General features: G+C 44.4%; 4 protein-coding genes across 4 annotated transcripts; all 4 read left to right on the top strand.

Annotated features, from left to right (window-relative positions):
- Positions 1 to 1210: 1210 nt before the first annotated feature.
- Positions 1211 to 4291, top strand: LOC108951177 (uncharacterized). Its single transcript, XM_065094718.1, has 4 exons — positions 1211 to 1763; positions 1856 to 3121; positions 3217 to 3258; positions 3348 to 4291. The coding sequence occupies exons 1-2, from the start codon at positions 1226 to 1228 to the stop codon at positions 2041 to 2043; spliced, it is 726 nt and encodes a 241-aa protein (XP_064950790.1). The 5' UTR covers positions 1211 to 1225; the 3' UTR covers positions 2044 to 3121; positions 3217 to 3258; positions 3348 to 4291.
- LOC135604855 (uncharacterized) lies at positions 4145 to 4645 on the top strand. Its single transcript, XM_065094510.1, has one exon. The coding sequence runs from the start codon at positions 4145 to 4147 to the stop codon at positions 4643 to 4645; it is 501 nt and encodes a 166-aa protein (XP_064950582.1).
- A 1913-nt stretch (positions 4646 to 6558) lies between these two features.
- Positions 6559 to 9753, top strand: LOC103975199 (uncharacterized). The gene is made up of 7 exons (XM_018822329.2): positions 6559 to 7506; positions 7589 to 7738; positions 7832 to 7899; positions 7998 to 8127; positions 8208 to 8249; positions 8344 to 8993; positions 9075 to 9753. Exons 1-7 carry the CDS (start codon positions 6936 to 6938, stop codon positions 9657 to 9659), a joined length of 2196 nt encoding a protein of 731 aa, XP_018677874.2. The 5' UTR covers positions 6559 to 6935; the 3' UTR covers positions 9660 to 9753.
- An 893-nt stretch (positions 9754 to 10646) lies between these two features.
- LOC135606052 (uncharacterized) lies at positions 10647 to 13747 on the top strand. The gene is made up of 7 exons (XM_065096794.1): positions 10647 to 11260; positions 11331 to 11480; positions 11608 to 11675; positions 11793 to 11898; positions 12016 to 12057; positions 12189 to 12895; positions 12991 to 13747. Exons 1-7 carry the CDS (start codon positions 10663 to 10665, stop codon positions 13576 to 13578), a joined length of 2259 nt encoding a protein of 752 aa, XP_064952866.1. The 5' UTR covers positions 10647 to 10662; the 3' UTR covers positions 13579 to 13747.
- Positions 13748 to 13955: the final 208 nt, after the last annotated feature.

The following is a 13955-nucleotide window of genomic DNA, read 5'->3' on the forward strand; positions in this document are numbered from 1 at the left end:
CGAACTTGATTCACCACCAACTATGAGTTGTTGTCAGCAGCCAACTCTGAGATGCCTAGCTTCCTTACTAGCCTAAGCTTAGATAGAAGGGCCTCGTACTCTGTCTCGTAGGATATCTTGAGCCCAAAGCAGATGACCTACTTGTAGACTTACGTGTCCAAACCCTTGAGAACAAGTCTAGTGCCTCCCCCTTCCGCTGTTGTCGAGCCATCGACAAAGAGTGTCCACACTGGTTGGACTTCCTCACTAGCCTAGTGCAGCAATGCTAGCTTCGAGATGAAGTCTGCTGAAACTCGAGCCTTGATCACCACTCTTGATGCATAAAGAAGGTCAAACTTACCGAGCTTGATCAACTGAATCTTTATACAAAGCCAAGCCAAAGAAAATATTGTACAATGGGCCGAATATTTCCATATAAATTTATCACCACCGTTAGACTTGGATGATTGCAACCTCATCGTGGGTCCCATCGCGTGGCGAGCTGCGATTGGCGGCGGTGGATTTCTCCCCCATCCAGTGTAAAGGAGATGACAAGCTTTTAGGGTCGGGAGAATGTTTCTACTTTGACAAGCTTGAATCAGACTTAAGCACAGGACAAGCGGATGCGTTTGCTGTTTAGAGAGAGAACAAAGCCAGCCGATTACATATATTAGCAAAAGCCATCATGTTCTCCACCTATTCGATCTCAAAGTGACAAAGGACTAAGAGATACATACTAAAGGTCATTAGAAAAACAGAAGTGTCACGACAATATGTACGTTTATTCTACATACAAACTAGAAATATACAAAAGGATAAAAATAAGATAAAGAGACACCGCAAGGAGAATCTGATTTGGTAAAGTTTGTTCTTCAGACGAGCTTGGAGGTTCGGAGGCAGCTATCAATCATCATATAAAGATAACACTACTCCTGAAAACCAATCATCATATATTTTGTGGAGGCAGCTACATCAATTAATAAAACCAACCATGCATACCTTTTTCTAAAGTATTCAAATAGGAGACAATATAAGCAATTGTCAATTCACGCATATTAATTACCGTACGCAGAATCCGACACTTGACTCCCAACGAGAAGCAAAGCCGATCAAATGAAAAAGGGCAAGGAGGCGTAGGCACGTCGGTCGATGATCACTTGATCTCCTTCCTAGCCATCATATAAAGGGAGGGCTTCAGGTGCTCATCTAACACCACCAAGGGTCCGTGAAGGTTACAGACGTAGCCATGGATCCAACATCCCGTCAATCGGCCATCGCAACAGATAACTGTGACGACGAGAATAGACCACCAACTGTCTTCGACGTGGATTACTTTGGCACCGTGACGTCTCTGATTCAGCAGGAGACGGACGAGGATCTATTACGCCTAGCCATGAAGAAGGATCCTCCACTCAACCTCATGGAGGACCCTGTGCTCAACGTCGTCATCGCATGCAAGAAAACCGACCTCGCCAAACGGCTGATTCAAAGCATGCCCGCGGAGAAGCCCGGACCGCTGTGGTACGCTAATTACCACGACAACACGGCTCTCCATGTCGCGGCCACCGTGGGTGACCTCGACGTGGCCGAGGCGTTGCTCCGCAAGAACTCAGGTCTCGTCAGTGCACGGAACAAGAAGCAGGAGACACCGCTGCACAAAGCGGCGCTGTACGGGCAAGAGACGATGTTCTGGTACCTGGCGGAAATGGGGCCGCACGGCCCGGACGAGCGGAGGGAGGACGGCGCCACCGTGCTGCCCTGTGCCATCATGGGTAGCGCGCCGGGTGAGTTGTCATCAATTCCAGGAAGCCATAGTCATATATAGCTCCTTTCTTGATTTCTAGAAATATGTTTACATAGTTGAATTGTAATGTAGCTTTAGCACTGAAGATTGCAAAGAAATATCCACAGCTGATCATGTCGAGGAATGATGCTGCGGTGACTCCGCTGCAGTTGATGGTGACCATTCCGGGGTTATTCCGAAGCCAAACGAATCTTGGGACCTTCGAGGCCGTAATTTATAAGCGTGAGTGCAAGCGGATCGATACATCCGTCGTAATGTAATTTCGAGGATTTACTTCACCATAAAACAATCACAGCATGAAGTTATGGTAACTAAGGCTTGCTACATCAAATAAAAGCACACCAATATGCATGCTAGCTCTTGAAACTTCACGGCTGTATACTTTGATTGGAATGTTACAGTGATTCCATACGAAGAGGACTCCAGCAAGCCACGTGTAGTAGATGAAGAGCAACCTACGGACTCGAGCGCTGGTGAAGTATGTGCTTCCGGATGAATCATTTTATTTTGCTTGATGGCATGGATATAGTTCATGAGGTCGATAGCATCATTTCTAGTACTTGTCAATAATATTTATTACAAAATCTAAGAGAAGTTTTTTCCTCAAACTAGACAATACAAAGTTTGATCTACCATGTGTTAGAAATTTTTGTAATACGAGTCGGAGTCATTCTGGTTAGGGTTAACGAATTACCCTTTTAGGATATTTCTATTCATCTCACATATGAATATGGGTTTTTAAAGTCTTTCACATATTCATAAAGGTTTAAACTTAATATATGTAACTCAATTCTTTCAATCATGAATGAACTATCCTTTTTAAGTCTTTCTCTTCTTTGAAGGGTTCAAACTTCCAGTTCATATATTTTTTAACTTTACGATACGGTTCACACATCGACATCTACCCAGTGGTATGACTCATCTACATTCAGTGGCTGGAATATTATATAATTTTTTTTATAAATCATGAGTTTGAGTCATATTCTAGTTAGGGTTAATGTATATTGGTCATACGTCATACATCAATTCAATCTAGAAACTTAAAATTTTTATATTATCGATCAAATTTAGTATATGTAATTAGACTCTTTCAATTATTAGTAATATGAGACTATCCTCTTAGCATATTTCTTTTCATCTCATATATGATTTGTCCTTGCTCGAAGATTATTTCCTTCTATTGTTTCTGACGTTGGCGTCTACATGTACGTAATAAGGGAGGTGCAAAATATGTCAAGCGAAAAGTTGTGTCTCTTCTGTCCCCCAAAACGTTTATTTCGAAATTCCCATCTCACTACAGCAGTCTCTTTGACCTGTTGGAATTGATGTTCATCCCAGGTACTCACTCCTACGAGCTTCTCTATTTACATTTCTTACCTGGATCTTATTGTTGGATGACAGGACTACACTGATTCATGCTTCTGTTGATGCAGCCAGATGGGTTCATTTGTTGCTTTTCCGCATTCTAAAGCAATGTAAGTCATTGTTCGTGGATGGATGCATGATGTTTAGACCTGTTGTCCTTTTCCAATTAATGTTATTGGAATTGCAATGCATCATGCAGTGTTCCCTATGATCGAACGTCTGGAGAAGCAAAAGGAAACCCACAAGGAAACCTTGGAACTGATCGAGTTCTTAGCCTATCATCCAGAGCACATGGAGTTCTATTCCAAGGGAAGACAAAAAGGCAAGGAGGAAAGTCTTCTTGTTGGAGACATCACCAGTTCTGCAACAGGACAGTCTCCTCCGTCCACGGACGCTGGTGAAGGCCAAGGAGTAAATGGAGGAGGGAACCGAGATCAAGACTTTGATAGGTTTGCGGAAAAGCTATTTATGTATATGTCGCACATGGATGCCAATCACGAAGCAGCAGCAAAAGAGCTCAAGAAGAGCATGAAGGAGTCGATGGAGGAAGTGTCCGGTGAATCCACAATTAGAAGATGTGACGAGCCGCCCCTGATCTTGGGTGCACAAATGGGTCTTCCTGAGTTCGTCAGGTCGATCTTGCTAGTATGTCCGCAGGCAGCAGCATACCTGGACACCAAGGGGAGAAGCGTTCTCCTGGTGGCTATAGAGAACGGTAACCTAGAGATCGTGGAAACTATACGTGAGATGACGCAGGGGAACTGCCCCATCCTACCATCCTGCATTTTGCTTCCACCAAAGGCCCTGGTGATGACCAAGCTGCAGTACAGATACAAGATGAACTGATACGGTTTGAGGTCGAGTTGCTAGCTAATACCTACGTTAATTTTCCTTTTTGGTTCAGCAAATTAATTAGCACTCGCATGATGTGCTAATAGCTACCGAAACGATGCAGAAAAGACAGCACAAGAGATGTTTAGTGAGAGTCACAAAGAGATGGCTAAGGCGTGCAAGGAACAACTGGTGGGGATGGGCCAGACATGCTCAGGGCTTCTGGCCGCCGTGGTGTTCGCGTCGACCTTATCCATCCCCGGCGAGAAGGATCCGGCAACCGGAAACCCGGTCTATTTCGACAGGCTACCTTTTCGGATCTTCTCGCACACGTTCGTGATTGGGTTGTCAAGCGCCGCTACATCTCTGGTGTTGTTCCTATCCCTCCTCGTCGCGCCTTACAAGGAGCAGCAGTTCCGCCGTGCCATCCCAGTCAAGTACTTCTTCGCCTGCTTGTCATTTGGGATCGTGCTGCCGGCTTTTCTGGTGGCATTCACCTGCAACATCTACTTGCAAATCTGTGGCGGACAGAGATCGGAGTCGAAGGACTTGATTATACTCCTACTGGAGCTCATCGTCTTCCCTTTCGTGTGCACCTATTTTTTTTCCGTCTTTCGGTTCTTTCTGGCGTTGACTCAGTTTTTGTCTCTATGCTGTGAGGTGTGAGTTTTGACATGTTGGGTCCAGCCCATACGTGGGTTTGGACAATTGGGTCTATTGAGCCCAAATCAGTAAGAGAGAAAGGGCAAAATTGGGCAGCGTGCAGGGTGTGTGTGTGCGCGCACAGTGAGATTACAGCGTCCAGCGGCATGCTGAGAAAAAAGAGGAGAGAGAAATAGAGAGAGAAAGTAAGGTTTCTGAGTTTTTCTGCTTAAGTTTCGGCCCAAATTTTATGTGGAGAATCCTTGCAGCAAACTCTACAATCCTAACGGCGTTGATCTGCAGTTTACCCTCTCTAAGGTACTTTCTTACGATATCCACTATGTGAGACCTAGAAATCTTTTTTTGAGGAGATCCATCCTACGTGATGAAGATATGCTATCCTTGAGCCAAGATCTATGATCTTGATGTTATTTTGATCCTCTAGTTATTCTAGAGAAGTTCTACTGTAAACCTGTTATCATTATTATTGATAGTGGAAGTTTGAGGTGGACTACGGTCCCGTGGTTTTTCCCACATTGGGTTTTTCACGTTAAAAAGATTTGGTCTCACTGTGTGATTGATTTATTGCTCTATTGTTTATGCTGTGCTGATTGATATTAGCATTTTGATATCAAGTTGGTATTTTGATGAGGAACCTATTTTGATACACAAAGAGGGAAAAGAATTATTCCGCATTAACAGGTTTCTTCCCAACAAGTGGTATCAGAGCAATAAATCAATCTGTTTGGTGCTAGTTTTCTTGTGTGATTGAAATGGAGCAGTCAGATGGTATGATTAAATTGAACTCATCAAATTATTCCACTTGGAGGCGTCTGATGGAAGATTTGCTCTATTGCAAAGGTTAGAAAACCTCTTTGCGAAAAAGACAGTGGGAAATAGAATTTCTCTCCTCAGAAGGCTTGTAAATTTGAAGTATAAAGATGGTGGTAACATTATTGAGCACATAAGCCTATTTCAGAGTCTTGCAAACAAGTTGGTTGCTATGAAAATGAATATAGATGATGAGATGCAGGGATTATTACTTCTCAGCTCTTTACCAGAAAGTTGGGAAACGTATGTGGTGACTATTTGTAACTCCACGCCAGAGGGGACTCTAACCATAGATATGATTAAAGACAGTTTCCTAAATGAAGATGCAAGAAGGAAATAACAGGGTGAATCTATAAACTACGTAATAACTATACTTACCATTGTGATATCTCAACATACATAATTTTAAATCAAAATTATAAAAAAATTATAGAATATAGAGGAAGATATCGTCGAAAGTTAAGTATATGCTCGAGTGATTTATTATAATTTTTAACATCATGACAGTCAAACATCTAATATTTCTTGAAAAAATTAAAATAATTATTATATTAAATAATATATATGTGAACTTAAACTTGAGAGTTATTACTTATGTAATAATGTGTTAATCAATCAAGCGTTTGAAACTTGTATTATTACTCGATCCTGTTAATCAAAGTTGAAGTTGGATGAAAATTAGGAGGACGTCTATTATTAGCAACCTTAAATCAGCTAAAGTGCGCACGACAAAGCGAAGCTTTAATTAACTGTAATTCTTTTTTTTTTTGTTCTTTTTCAAAGTGAACTACAATTCTTTTCTTTTTCAAAGGGGGAGGGAAAATTATTGAGATGCGTATTCTTCACGCAAACATAAATCATCCTAAAAGGAAGGGAAAGAACAAAAGAAAAAGGAAAAGATAGCAATGAAAATGATTAACGCAAGCATGCATGTCTGTTCTTCATTCTCTCACACACCGTCTCTGTCTTCAAATCGAGATTGTACGTCCATGTCCTCCATCTTTAAGCAGCAGCCACACCATTCCTTTGTGGGGATGGAAGACGACAAGATTTGTCCCAAGTTTAAAGTTGTGCAACACAGTTCATCCACAATCTAGAGAACTTGATGCGAATAGATGAATGAATGAGATGGATTACTGGGTTGACAAAATTAAACTCGAAGATCTGGTGGGTGATCGATTAATTCAGTGTTTTTGGCTGCAGGCAATGGGCATTAATGGTTATGATTGTTATTGTTTTATTTCCTTAAACCAGAAGAGGTGGGTCAGTGGCTATCTGTTGCCACTTTTGAGGTAGGAAGGTACTCAATTGCAGTGCAATCCCACGCTAGCCCACAAGAAGAGGCAAAGCTAATCAACCGAGATTTGAGGAACGATGGCTTGATCTCCTGCCCATCATCAATATAAAGGGAGGCCTCCAGCAGCAACAGCAGAAGGAGGTGGAGGTGGAGGTGGAGGCGTGCATACGGTCATCCAGTGGCGCTATGGGAACTCCCAACGGCTTGACCTCTTCCGTGTTTCCGGAAAGTGGGAACGAGCCCTCTTTGGATTTTATTGATGAGAGCAGAAAAGAGACGAAGGAACCCCCGCACAAGCTCGACCAGCGGTACTTCCGCATGGTGAAGTCTCACATTCGTCATGGAAGGAACGACAAACTCTTGGATCTGGTCAAAAGTAATCCCGATCGCAGAGTGAACCTCATGGAAGACACTTTGCTCCACATCGTCATCGCTTGTGGGAAGACCGACCTCGCCAAAAGTCTCATCGGGCAGATGGGGGCGGTTCACCTCAAGGCCAAAAGTTGGAACGGCGACACACCGCTTCACGTCGCTGCCGCCGTGGGTGACTGCGAGGTGGCCACTGAGCTGGTCCGCAACAACAAAGAAATCATCAGGGAGCGGAACTTGAAGCTGGAGACGCCGCTGCACAAAGCGGCGCTGTACGGGCAGCGGGACATGTTCTGGTGCCTCATTGAGGGGGACAACGACTGCTTCAAGGACCGGAGGGAGGATGGAGCCACCGTGCTGCATTGTGCCATCATGGGTAATGCGCCGTGTAAGTTCAACACCAATAACCCACAGAATACTTGGCGTGACTCTATCGACTTAGCTTCTCATCAAAATTTAGCTTCATGTAGCGCTTGCATTGGAAATTGCAAGGCAATATCCAGAGCTGATCACGTCACGGAATGCTGATGCGGTGGCGCCGTTGCAGCTAATGGTGACCATTCCCGGGTTATTCCGAAGTCAGATGGCGCTTGGCTCCCTTGAATCCTTTCTCTTCAGATGTAAGAGCAATCCCTCCTCTTCAATTTTCATGCTCTTTTCCTTTCGCCACTCTGTTTTCTTTTTTGTTTTTTGGTTTTGACGGCATATTCCAGTGATTCCTTTGGAAGAGGACTCTCCCAAGACTCGTGATGGAGATGAAGAAGCACCTAAAAGCACGGATGTATGTGTTTCCGAATGAATGATTTGACTTCACATGATAGATTGAAGTTATGAGTAATGCTATTCTGACTTTGGTGCACACATGTATGTAATCTCAAGCGAGCGGTCGTCACAGAAGAAATAGAAGAAGATGACTATGAAGATTTGGAGAGGCCGAGAAGAATTCGTTCAAAATTCCCATCTCAATACAGACCTCTCTTCGACCTATTGGAATTGATGTACATTCCAGGTACCACTCATTTCTCACGGTTCTGGATCCATTATTGTAATTGGATTACACTGATTTATGCTTTTTATCTATATATGCAGCCAGATGGATTCAACTGCTTCTTTTCAACATTTTAATGCAACGTGAGTGACCGTTCCCAAAGATCGACTTGACTGCAGCATTGATTTGTTGGCCTCTTCTGATGTTATTGTGATTGCAATGCAATGCATTATGCAGTATCCCCAAGAATCCGACGTCTGGAGGGGATAAAGAGAACCCACAGAGCAGCTTTGCAACTTATCGAGTATTTAGTCCACAAAGAAGAATACGTGGATTTCTTCAGCCAGGGAACCGATGGGGTGGCTATAGAAGGTTTTGAACACCCAGCAGAAGCCACTGGCGAACGACACCGAGAAAGAGGAGGGCGACGAGATCAGCTGGTCATTGCGTTTGCGGAAAAGTTTTTCAGATTCGCGTCGCACGGCGATGACAGAGTCACAGAAGAGGAGCTGCGTAAGTGCATGCAGGACGCCATAGGGGCACTGTCGCCTGAGTCTGCTAGATGGAACGAACCACCATTGATCTTGGGAGCCCAAATGGGCCTTCCCGAGTACGTCAGGACGATCTTAAAGGTGTCTCCACAGGCTGCAACCTACTTGGACACCAAAGGGAGAAGCGTTCTCCAGGTTGCGATCGAGCATGGTAACCTGGAGATCGTAGAAACCATACGCGAGATGACCGAGGGGCACAATCCCATTCTGCCGTCCTGGCTACTGTCCTGCGTCGATGGAACCACCGGAGGAACCATCCTGCATTTTGCATCGGCGAAAGGCCCTGATACTTACCAAGACGCGATGCAAATGCAAGATGAACTAAGATGGTTTGAGGTCCAGTTGCTAACTTCATTAACCTTGCTTTGATTCATCTATCGAAAACCTCCTCTGTTTTTGACTGGCACTTGGTTGCAGACGGTGAGACACATGGTTCCTAAAGAACTAGTGAACTATCGAAACGAGAGACAGAAGACAGCACAGGAGATATTTACGGAGAGTCACCAAGATATGCTCAAGAACTGCAAGGATCAACTAATGGAGATGGGCAAGACATGTTCGAGCCTTGTGGCGGCCGTGGTCTTTGCGTCGAGCTTCTCCATCCCCGGCGAGAAGGATCCAGCAACCGGAAACCCAGTCTACTTCAACAGACTGCCTTTTAAGATCTTCTCACACGCGTACGTGATTGGGCTGTCAAGCGCCGCTACGTCTCTGGTGTTGTTCTTATCCCTCGTCATATCGCCTTACAAACAGCAGCAGTTCCGCCGTGCCATCCCGGCCAAATACTTCTTTGCCTGCTTATCATTTGGGGTGGCGCTGATGGCTTTCCTGGTGTCGTTCACCTGCAACATCTTTCTGCAAATCTATGGCGGGCAGAGATCTGAGAGGAAGGACTTGATTCCGCTCTTGCTCGAGCTCATGGTCTTTCCATTCGTCTGTGTTATCGTGTTGCTCTATCGTGGCTCGAGTTTTGGTCCATCTTTTGCTCGCCTTTGGCGTTGAGTCAGTAGTTATTGCGATCATTGTCCACACCTTCCAATCTGCAGCATGATGTCGGGACAGTACGTGATGTGTTGAATTCCGTAACTTTTATCAACGACAAGAATGATTTTGATAAATTGTTAATTGGATTTCTTTATACCACCCAAAAAGGTTTCTTTTCAGATGCATAATATATAAATGTTGACTACTTGAGATGAAGATTTATGAAATAAATAGCGAAGGTCGCAAGATGTCATGCTAAATAAGTTGTTTTTAAAATTTGAATGGATAGATATTAATAAAAGAAGTAACCCTTTCAAACAGTATAATATAATTTTATAATTTATAATCGTTGAAAGACCAGAAAAAAGAAGAATGCTATAAAAGAAGAAGATGATAAAAAGAGAATTTATGTCTGTTCGATATGCTACCATCACTTGTTATCGTCTGTGATGAGGAGAAGAAGGGACGAAGGAAAGATATTTAGGTCTATTCGTAGATAGATTTTTTTAAAAATTTTAAAATAAGATGATAAATAAAAAAAAGAAAATGGCAGGTTTGGGAAGAAATTTAAAGTAGCTTAAATTGAGACGCCTGTTCTTTATGTAAGCTTGACAAACACGAGTGAAAGATAAAGTGAAGTGTGTGCAGTTCTCCTTTTTCTTTTACGATTTATTCAAAGACTGCAGCTTAATTTAACAAAAGCCATCGCATTTGCCTATTTTTGCTTTTGTATAGGGAACGAAAGAACAAAGACACGTTGGGGAGAATCGGCTTTTTGTACTTTAATTCCGTCGGAAGAGTTACCTAACATAGCGATCTATGAAAGCTCGAGTAGAGAATCTGAAGCTATTACCCATTGAGAAGCAAAGCTACTCGATCAACTGGTAATGAGGAAGGTGGCGTCTGTCGGTCGATGGGGACCAACTTCATCACCTCGTCTCCTCCTCCCCGTGGCCATTATATATTTAGTGGTTGGTGAGAACGTAGCGAAAGGAGCGGCTCCCTTCGACGTGTTACGGATATGGCGGCTCCTTCCAGCACCCAAAAGCCGACGCTGGCTGATGATGTAGGCGCCGGATCAGGGACAAAAGGAGAGAAACAGCCGTCTGGCTCCGGGAAAGGCGCAGGTGATGGTGGATCAGAGGAGCCACCGCATGTCCTGGACGTGGCACGCTTCCAACGACTGAACTCGCTCATCCACCGTGAGAACGTGGACGTGAACGAACTCCTGCGTCTAGTGGAGCAGAATAACCACGTGAACCTCATGAACGACCCGCTGCTCAGCGTCGTCATCGCCTGCAAGAAGTCCAAGCTCGCCGTCCTCCTCATCGCCAAAATATCATCAAATGACATTCTCGAGGCCTACAACTACAACGGCGACACGGCGCTTCACGTGGCTGCAGCCATGGACGACAAAGAAGTGGCCTCGGAGCTGATCCGCAGGGTGCCAGTTCTCGTTCATGTGCGGAACGGGAAGCAGGAGATACCGCTACATAAGGCGGCCCTATACGGGCAGAGGGACATGTTCTGGCTGCTGGTGGAAAAGAACAGCTCAGCGGAAGCCCGGAGGGAGGACGGCGCCACCATGCTGCACTGTGCCATCATGGGCAATGCGCCGGGTAACTATCGCTACATCCTCTTTCCCATGTACACAGTTCAACTTCAATTAGCATATCGGTACGCCTGCAGTACTCGCCTTGGAGATTGCAAAGGAATATCCATCTCAGATCGAATCCCGGAATGAGCGCGCCCTGACTCCGCTGCAGCTGTTGGTGACTATTCCAGAGGCATTCCGAAGCCAAGTAGTTCTTGGGGCCCTCGACTCCTTCATCTACGAATGTGAGTGCTACCCTCCTCTACTCCTTTTTCTGTACATACAGCAATAATTCTCATCTACGATGAGGCTAAAAAATCAATTAAAATGTGCATAAGAATATTCGTAGAGCTCTTTGGTTTTACATTTCAGGGATTCCTTTGGAAGAGGACTCGAGTAAAATGAACAAAAGGGATGAAGAGGTGGCACTCAATAGATCTGTATGTGGCTTATGCATGAATGACTTTTTACATGGCATTGCTTCGAATCATGAGTGAATCGTTGACGTTTAGCTCTCTGATTCGGTTCTCTCTGTGGCATGCACATGTAATCTCAAGAGCATTGGAGTAGCACAAGACGATAACTCACCGAGGGCTTTTCGCTCAAAATTCCCATCAAACTACAGCACTCTCTTTGACCTGTTGGAGTTGACCAACATCCCAGGTACTCGTTCGCTACTTGCTAATAACATCCATCGTAAAGTGAAACGTTCTTAATCTATCATGTTACGGTTATTAAATGTAGGATAACATTGATTTGTGCATGCATTTTGTCCTGCAGCTGGCTGGATTCAGCGATTTGTTTATAACATTATAAGGCAATGTGAGTTAACAGTTCTTACACACCTATACTTTTCTTAGCAAATGATGAATCGCTTAAAAAAATTAAAATAATTTATGTTAGGTTTTTACGTTACATGATTAATGATAATTGAAATGCATGCATGGGTGCAGTGTCGCCGAGAGTCCAACGTCTGGAGTGGAAGAAGAAGAACCATACAGAAACTATGCACCTTATCGAATACTTAGCCAAAGAAGGATTCTTCGTGTTCTTTGTGCGTGGAAAAGTTCCCCCCAAAGTTGCAACAAGTACTTCAGAAGCGCTTGACGACCAATTTGGTAAGCTTGGTCCACCGGAGTCTGTACACGAAGGTGATGCCCAAAAAAAGGATACGGAAGCCCCAGCTGTAGTGAAAGAGCTCATTGACGGGATGACCGATAAGCTCTACAAATTATTGTCGAAGGAATCGGAAACACCGGTCTCAATTGCAATCAAAGAGGCGGCTCAGAGTGTGGAGAAAGTGTTCAAGGCACTGTCACCTAGCTCGGAAGAGAGATGGAACGAACCACCCTTGATCTTAGGTGCACAAATGGGCCTTCATGATTTCGTCCGCAAGATCCTGGAAGTGTGCCCACAGTCAGCAACCTACCTGGACACGAAGGGCAGAAATGTTCTCCAAGTGGCGATAGAATCTGGGAACCGAGAGAATGTAGAAACTATCGGTAGGATGACCCAGGGAGACAACCCCATTTTACCATCCTGGTTGTTGTCCAACATCGACTCTAAAACCAGAAACACCATCCTGCATTTTGCTTCTGAGACGGTCGGTGATACCGGAGACGATGCAGTCCAAATGCAAGATGAGATACGATGGTTTGAGGTCACGTACTCCCAATGTTCGATCATATGTCTCATAAGAGAAATATTTGTCATTGTAGAATTCCATGTGATCGTTAATTAATCGTATGCATGCAGATGGTGAAAGAGATGGTGCCTAGGGAGCTCGTGTACAGTCGAAACGCGGCCGAGAAGACAGCGCGGGAGATCTTTACCGAGAGTCACAAAGAGATGTTTAAGGACTGCAAGAATCGGCTAATGGAGATGGGCAAGACATGTTCAGGCCTCGTAGCGGCGGTGGTCTTCGCGTCCAGCTTCTCCATCCCGGGCGAGAAGAATTCCAAAACCGGCAACCCTGAGTACTTCAACAGGCTACCCTTTAAGGTGTTCACGCATGCGTACGTGATCGGGTTGTCGTGCGCCGCCACGTCTCTGGTGTTGTTCTTGTCCCTCGTCATCTCGCCTTACAAGGAGCAGCAGTTCCGCCGTGCCATCCCCACCAAGTACTTCTTCGCTTGCTTCTCGTTTGGGTTGGCGCTGACGGCTTTGCTGCTGGCCTTCACATGCAACATCTTCCTACAGATATATGGCGGGCAGAAAACACTTACGAGGGACATCCTTCAACTGGTACTGGAGCTTACCGTCTTCCCCACTGTCTGCTTGGTTGTGCTCCTCTACCGTGGTGCCAATTTTGGTCCGTCTTTTTTCCGTCGTATTTGGTGTTGAGTCAATAAGCGTTAATGTCAGGCATACTTCCTCGGCTTCGTGGTCTGTGCCAGTAGAACTCTTGCGTGTGTTTGTGTGTGGTATTAAATTCTGATAATTCCTGAATTGTACTCGCATTTATTTCGAGACTACTATGAATTGGACGTATTTTGACTTTTTTGATTTGAAATTTGACTATGCTAAATATCTTGTGCTCTCGTTTGCAATCATAAAAAATCATAACATATGTGCTTCTGTTCATCATCCATCATTAACAAAAAACAAAAAAAACAAAAGAAACTCAAATGCCAATAATAGAAACGAAGAAGAAGAACAAACAGAGCAATGGGAAGAGTTCTGTTTTCTTTCTAATGTGTACCATGCAATTGACAACTGCA

The sequence above is a fragment of the Musa acuminata genome, chromosome BXJ2-2 (assembly GCF_036884655.1).
Source record: "Musa acuminata AAA Group cultivar baxijiao chromosome BXJ2-2, Cavendish_Baxijiao_AAA, whole genome shotgun sequence".
Lineage (NCBI taxonomy): Eukaryota > Viridiplantae > Streptophyta > Magnoliopsida > Zingiberales > Musaceae > Musa > Musa acuminata.